A 7,193-nucleotide genomic window follows, 5' to 3' on the forward strand; every position below is an offset into this window, starting at 1 on the left:
ACACTAACACACACACACACACACACACACACAGCCACACTGTAACACACACGCGCACACACACACTGTAACACACACTAACACACACACACACACACACACACACTAACACACACACTGTAACACACACACACACACACACACTGTAAACACACACACACACACACAATAACACACACACACACACACAACACACTAACACACACACACACACACACACTGTAAACACACACACACACACACACACTAACACACACACACACACACACACACACACACACACACACACACACACACTAACACACACACACACACAGCCACACTGTAACACGCTGAGTTAATTAAAATGCAAAGCTTGGAGGATAAAGTGAAGGTCTGGTTGTCTGGACGGAGTCACAAAGAACAAAACAAGTCAAACGGTTTCTGCTCCTACGAACATTTGAACGTCTCTGTGGAGCAGCGCAGCGAGAGGCATTGTGGGTAACTTTAGGCTGCGGCGGAACGATAACTCCCAAATGCCAACTCTGCGTATATAAAAGCTTCTGAGAACATCTGCCTGCAGCCTGGAGGTGAAGCCAGCTGTCACTGGAACAACAGTTTGAAAACTAGAACGGGCATTTCCTTAAGAAAACGCGTGTGAGAGCTGCCAGCTGTTTTTTGCGATTGCTACCGCTGTCGGTGCAACGTGAGACACGCATATGTGTTAAGTTTGACCCCCTTTTCGTTAACATGCTGTGAGCGGGGTTTGATCCATCGATCTCTGGATCCGGAGCAAGAGCAAGACCTAAACCACCGGACTACTCAGATAGACTGTGAAGGGAAAGCTTTCAAGTTTCTTTGTCAATCATGGCTTATTCTGACAAAAATGGCTCCTAAGCACCAATAAGCATGTTTTGCTTATAAACACATTTTCTGTGATGGCTACTGCGCTACTGAAGAATAAAATAAATGAACATATATTTAGCTGACACTTTTATCCAATTGCTGTACATGTCAGAGTTTGCACGCCTCCGGAGCAACGAGGGGTTAAGTGTCTTGCTCAGGGATAGTGGACGTGTCGCGGGGGGGATTGAACCCGCGTTTCTCACACCAAAGGTAGGCGTCTTATCCATTGCGCCATCACAGCTACTGAGTTATCGAGCTATTAAGTCTTTCACAGCACAATTCTTTGGCTGTTCATTTATTTTATTCTTCAACAGCGGAGTAGCCATCACAGAGCAAAACATGCCTTCTATCGGTGCTTAGGAGCCATTTTTTTGTCAGAATAAGACATGATTGACAAAGAAACTTGAAAGCCTTCCCTTCAAAGGAACACAGTCATTTTAAAACGCATAGAAATATTAATATAAATATATTAATATAAACCATTACAGCAACACAGGTAATTGATCTCATGAAGAAGATGTACAATTTGAAGTTGGAACCAAGTTTGTAGGACAAACGGTACAGGACTAGTTGGATACCAAAAAACGGCGGAATAAATAATAATAATAATAAAGAGCGAAGAGAAAAAAAGTGTGAGAGGTGCAGCTCTCACACTAATGACCACGTGTGCGAAAGCCAGCTGATTGGTTGATCCACGTCCTGTTAAAACCTCCGTGAGGCTGCGCTGCCTGCAGGAGAAACGTCTGCCGGCCTGGAGGCGGGCAGGTCGAGACCCCGATGAGGACCACGAGCGTGCAGATGAGCTTCCCTGAGACGGTTCCTGACCGTTTGTGCAGAAATTCTTTGGTCGCACGCGGTGCGTGGCGTGCGGCGTGGTCGTCTGCTGTTCCTGTTGATGAATGTTTCTGTTTTCTTCTCTGATCAAACAGGAAACTCTGAAACAGGACGAATGAATCAAAGTGACGTTTGTTTCCTGTTAAAGTCACTCCTGTGTTTCCTGGATCGACTCTGCGCTCAGGTTTAAATTAAAGATGAGTGAAGAAGAAACAGAGTCGGCGTGCAGCCGTCTTTATGCTAAGCTAAGCTAAGATGAAGCCAGGTGACAGGAAGTGTTCCGGTTTCAGAAGCTGGAAGAATAAAAGCAGGGAGAATCTGTTGAAGGAGCCGGAGGGGGGGGCGCCGCGCGCTCGTTAGCAGGACTCCCTCGTTAATACTAATTGGATTAAATTAATTGGGGCGATCGGCTGCAGGGAGAGAGACAGTCACTGGAGACGTCAGCCTGCCGGGGTCATTAATTATTGATCGGTCACCAGGGTAACCAGCTCCTCCTCACCGAGGTGAAAACATGAAGGCCGAATCCGTCTGGTGCTGGTCTCTAAAGACCAGGACCCGTACTCGTCAGGACCCACTTTAGTCTTTGGAGCTGAGAGTCACGACATTTAGTGAAGAATAAAAGTATCAGATGTCTTTATTTCACACTATACAGTACTGCACAGAATAACAGGAAATCTTACAGAACGTACAGAACCAGAACTCAGAGACCCTGTTTCTCCTTCTAACTTACTACGTTTCTGTAAGTCTCTCCAGGGTCTCGTGCCTCTTTCTGATTTTGCAGCAGCTTTTCTAGAAAATAGTGATGAAAGTTTTGATGTTTTAGGCGGGTTTTTTTGATGAAATTGTGGGAATAAGTGAAACTGATATTTTTAGATTTTTTAGAATTGTAGTTAACTCATTAACCAGCCCCTCCAGGACTTGGTGGGCCTGACCCTGACCCTGACCCTGACCCTGACCCTGACCCTGCATGTTTAAAGCAGCTGGTTCTGTCTTGCAGCTGAGCGGATGCAGCAGCCGGTCTGACGTTCTCTCTCAAAGCGTTTGTCAGGAGACTATTTCCTTCGTGTTCGACCACGATCCTGTACGTTCTGCAGAACAAGAAGATCTGGATCCTGGTCTCACGGTCCTTTGCTGTTGTTGCTGGAAGTAAATGTGAGATGTTGGTGTGACACGTATGCTGCGTCTCCTGAACAAGGACGTGAGTTTACTGACAGGTGACAGCGTTTAGAAGGAAACGGAGATGAGATCTGCAGGGAAGTTGAGGTTGATGGTGAATTCTCAGGGATTTGTTGAAGCGACATGGTGAAAATACACACGGCAGGTACCCAAACGTAGACAGAGAGTTTAAACAGGAAACATCGAACGTACGGACGAAACTAAACTCACTAATTGTTCTACAGCTGCGTCGCTGCAGCTCACGGCGAGCAGCTTCAGAGCTCATTCTCGCACAGATCACGATTGGTCTCTGAGATCACACTACATCAGGTCTGTGGTCAGGTGACCCGGCTCACCTGATCCAGGTGTGTTGCTGCTCTCTGCAGGTCTGACGGCGGCGGCGATGGCCGAGGCGCTGAAGCTGCAGAAGATGAGGATGATGATGGGTTTCCATGGCAACTGTGATCAGCAGCAACATCACAACAACGGTGCCGAGTCTGACAACGACACGGGTACACCATGACATCATCACGCATCACCTCCTCTCCTTACTGCCCCTCTCCTTGCCCCCTTGTCTCCTTACCTCATCTCTCGTTCCCTCCTCTCTCCTTGTCTCCTCTCCTGCAGGAGGCAGTGAAGCATCCTGGGAGAAGGAGCGGCGCCTCCTGTCTCCTCCCCCCTCCTCCGTTGTGGCTCCTCCTCCTGGTTCGGCGTCTCTCCACCTCAACACTCTGCAGCAGCACAGCACCCTATTGGCCAACCGTGAGTCACAGCTCTCCTCTGATTGGAACTGGATTGAACTGTTGTTAGCTTAGCATCGTAGCGCCTCAGTACTTCAGCTTGTCCTTTTGCGTCCTCAGGTCTGTCAGAACTTCCTTTTATGGTCATGCCACACCCCCTCCTCCCTGTGGGCTTGCCCCCAGCCAGTGTTGCCATGGCGATGAACCAGATGAGTCACCTGAGCGGTTTGGCAAACATGGCCGCCATGTCACATGTTCAGAGAGAGGAAAGCAAGGCGAGCTAATACCGCTAGTGTTAATGTTAATAGTACTACTGTTAAAAGTGCTAATGCTAAAATTGAGAATGCTAACAGAGCTAATGCTAGATGAGCTGCTGCTAACAGTGCTAATACTAACAGCATTAATATAATGGTGTTGTGGCTAACACTGCTAAGGGTAACGGTACTAATGCTAACAGAGTAAATCTCATAATGCTAACAAAGCTGTTTCTTAAAGTGGTACTGCTAATAGTGCTAATGCTAACAGAGCAAATCTTACATGTCATAATGCTAACAAAGCTGTTTCTTAAAGTGGTACTGCTAACTATGCTAATGCTAACAGCCCTGATAATTAAACTAATAACATTAAAAAATGTTATTGCTAACAGTGCTAATATTAACTGTTAATATAAAAGTGCCCCTGTGCTGCTGCTAACAGTGCTAATGTTAACCTGATGTGTTCAGGAGTCTCCTCTGAGAAGCCCCTCCCCCAGTGATGATGAGCTCCGCCCCCAAGAACCAACCAGCCAATCACCTTCCAGAGCATCTTCATCCTCGTCATCATCACCTCCTCCTCCAGCACGCACACCAGAGCCGGGTGCGCACACACAAACACACGTTAGTGATGGTCGAATCAGACCGAGCTGCTCAGAAACTAACTCGTGTTGTGATGAATCTCCGCAGACGGCGAGTTTGCAGAGCGAGAACACAACACGAAGAAGGTGCTGAAAGAAAAAGGTGAGCAGATTTTTTTTTTCATTTTATTTATTTGTTTATTTGAAAAGGGACAATGTACCCTGATCAACATTCAAAGCAAATTGAAGCGTACCCGAGTTCGCCACAGGCTAGTTTTCACCGGCAGTCCCCTTTCCGTTATTGGGCACATTATACAACTGACAAAGGTGTTAAAAAATCACAAATGATCGAAGATGAGCAGATGAAATCTAAAGATAGATGCTACAGTTATTGTTGGTGGATGGGACCAGCGTCAGTGTTTCTATAAGCCATTTCCTAACGTTACTCTTACATGAGTAACAGGATGCAGACGCTCTAATCGATGGCGGCATCAGTTCCACTGATGTGACGCTGTGAATGAAAAGACGGCTGAATGCAGTTGTTTTGAGTTGGTTTGTGCGGTCCCTCCTAGCTGCACCTCTAGTAACTCTGCTTTTGATTTAAGGAGGAGGAGCTAAACTGTGCGAGATCATATAAACTAAGGAGTTTATACTTGTTTAGAACGAAATGGCCTTTTGTCCAGAGGTTTAAGTGCTTGTTTGTATGATGACTTCAGTGGTTTTAAGGCTGTCGAGCGTGCGTTGGACCAACTTATCAGACAGCAGGTGATGTGGGAGAGAACCAGCTGCCGCAGTAGATAGGAGGTTTCTGATGTACCTGAAATTAGCCCAACTGAACTTTACTTTATTACAGACCTTCTTTATGTGGGTTTTGAAGGTTTGAGTCTAAGTACTTGTATTCTGAGACAACTTTTAGGAACATTCAGTTGCAAACAACAGTGATTAAGCCAGGATGTGACTTCCCTAATGCATCTGTTAGCTTGAATGCAACCTCCTCAGCAGTCTTACCATGAGTAAAAATAACTGTATCACATTAAAATATCACAATTTCCTCAAACAGAAGGTAAATCATTAACGTATATGATAAAAAGGGTTGGACCAAGTATGGAGCCCTGCGGGACCCCGGTTGAAAGACGTAGGGGGTTAGATTTATATAATTTTGACATGTTGAGAGCGGAATGACTGACCAACTCTAAAGAAAAATTGAAATTCTGTAAACCCAAACGTGCATTGGGGTGATCTGGAGAGGGATTTCACATCCCGGAGACGTTGAGGACCTGGACTCCATGAGGCGGCTGCTCGGAGTTCAGAAGATCGCTGGTACCTGTCCGGGCAGCAACCTGAGAACCTGCTGGTGGAAGGCTGGTCAGACTGGATGGCTTGGTCCTCCCAGGGTTCTCCCCGAGACCGTTATCATGAGGCCAAAAGGACTGAAGCAAAAACTGGTGGAAGGAAGACCGAGGAACTCCTGAACCCGGCCGACACGAGTTCAGATCCTGCAGGAGTAGCTGGAAGAAGTTAATTATCAGAAACCTGGATCAGATCTTTACAGGGTTAGGGTTTCCTGGTTTACAATACTCTGGACAGAATATCCAGGATTCTCAAAACCAGGATCTGATGTTGACATGCAAAAACACACGGCCTGGATGCCAAAATGTTACCGAAGAACACCAGATGGCACAAAGAGAACAGTTGGATGTGACAGGAGAGAAACAACAGAATAATAACAACACACAAATACTGTGTACGTGTACTTGTACACATATATGTGTACTTGTGAGGAACCTAGCTGACATCATGTATTCCCCTTTGTATAGATGTCTAAAACACTGGTCCTCACAAAGACAGAAATACAGAAGCACACACACACACAGCTGATGAATACCAGAGACAGGAAGCTTTTATTAAATCTCTTCAAATATTCTGCAGGTTGTTTGTTTATTGGCTGAAACAAACAAACCTCCCTGTCTTTGTTTCTACCTGCAGATGACAGCCTGTTGCCCCTCCCCCTCCTCAAACCAACCTATGAGAAGCTGCCGCTCACCTCTCAGCCACTGTCAATCAACCACGCAAATCCCGCCTTCGGCCCGTTCCTGTTGGCTGAGGGTCTGTCGTCCATGGAGACCCTGCTGACCAATATACAGGTGACAGAGCTGTCCTGAAATAATGCAGAGACAGTAACGGACTCCCGGGTGTCCCCGTGGACCTCCGGTCCATTCATGTGTTCTACCAGGACGGCGAATCATCAATTCAGTTTGTTTGACTGTTCTCAGGGTCTCCTGAAGGTGGCGGTGCAGAGCGCTCGTTCTCATGACAAACAGAACCAGATGGAGAGGAAAGAGTTAAAACTGGAGCTGGAGAGAGAGAGAGACGCCCGACAGACACTACAGAGACAGCTGAGCTCCGAACTGCAGAGCAGAGGTAAGACGGGTCACAGACCAGGTGTGAGACGGGTCACAGACCAGGTGTGACACGGGTTACAGACCAGACGTGAGACGGGTCACAGACCAGGTGTGAGACAGGTTACAGACCAGGTGTGAGAGAGAGGAGTCACAGACCAGGTGTGAGAGAGAGGAGTCACAGACCAGGTGTGAGAGAGAGGAGTCACAGACCAGAGCAGACCAGGTGTGAGACAGGTTACAGACCAGACGTGAGAAAGGTTACAGACCAGGTGTGAGAGAGAGGAGTCACAGACCAGAGCAGACCAGGTGTGAGACAGGTTACAGACCAGACGTGAGAAAGGTTAC

At 47.0% G+C, this 7,193-nt stretch overlaps 1 protein-coding gene across 4 annotated transcripts in view; it reads left to right on the forward strand.

Annotated features, from left to right (window-relative positions):
• dacha (dachshund a) overlaps positions 1-7,193 on the forward strand; it is a 30,845-nt gene that overhangs the window by 20,131 nt on the left and 3,521 nt on the right. For 3 of the 4 annotated variants that reach the window (XR_006823302.1, XM_046041135.1, XM_046041134.1), the window contains exons 3-9: positions 3,240-3,386; positions 3,502-3,636; positions 3,735-3,889; positions 4,337-4,469; positions 4,556-4,609; positions 6,433-6,590; positions 6,720-6,867. Coding sequence is in view for 2 of the 4 variants with exons in the window: in XM_046041135.1 (XP_045897091.1) it covers positions 3,240-3,386; positions 3,502-3,636; positions 3,735-3,889; positions 4,337-4,469; positions 4,556-4,609; positions 6,433-6,590; positions 6,720-6,867 (930 nt within the window). In the remaining 2 variants the exon portion in view is untranslated. The remainder of the gene's footprint in view (positions 1-3,239; positions 3,387-3,501; positions 3,637-3,734; positions 3,890-4,336; positions 4,470-4,555; positions 4,610-6,432; positions 6,591-6,719; positions 6,868-7,193) is intronic. The other variant, XR_006823303.1, reaches the window with a different exon arrangement.

This window comes from Micropterus dolomieu, linkage group LG23 (genome assembly GCF_021292245.1).
Source record: "Micropterus dolomieu isolate WLL.071019.BEF.003 ecotype Adirondacks linkage group LG23, ASM2129224v1, whole genome shotgun sequence".
In the NCBI taxonomy this organism is placed as follows: Eukaryota; Metazoa; Chordata; class Actinopteri; order Centrarchiformes; family Centrarchidae; genus Micropterus; species Micropterus dolomieu.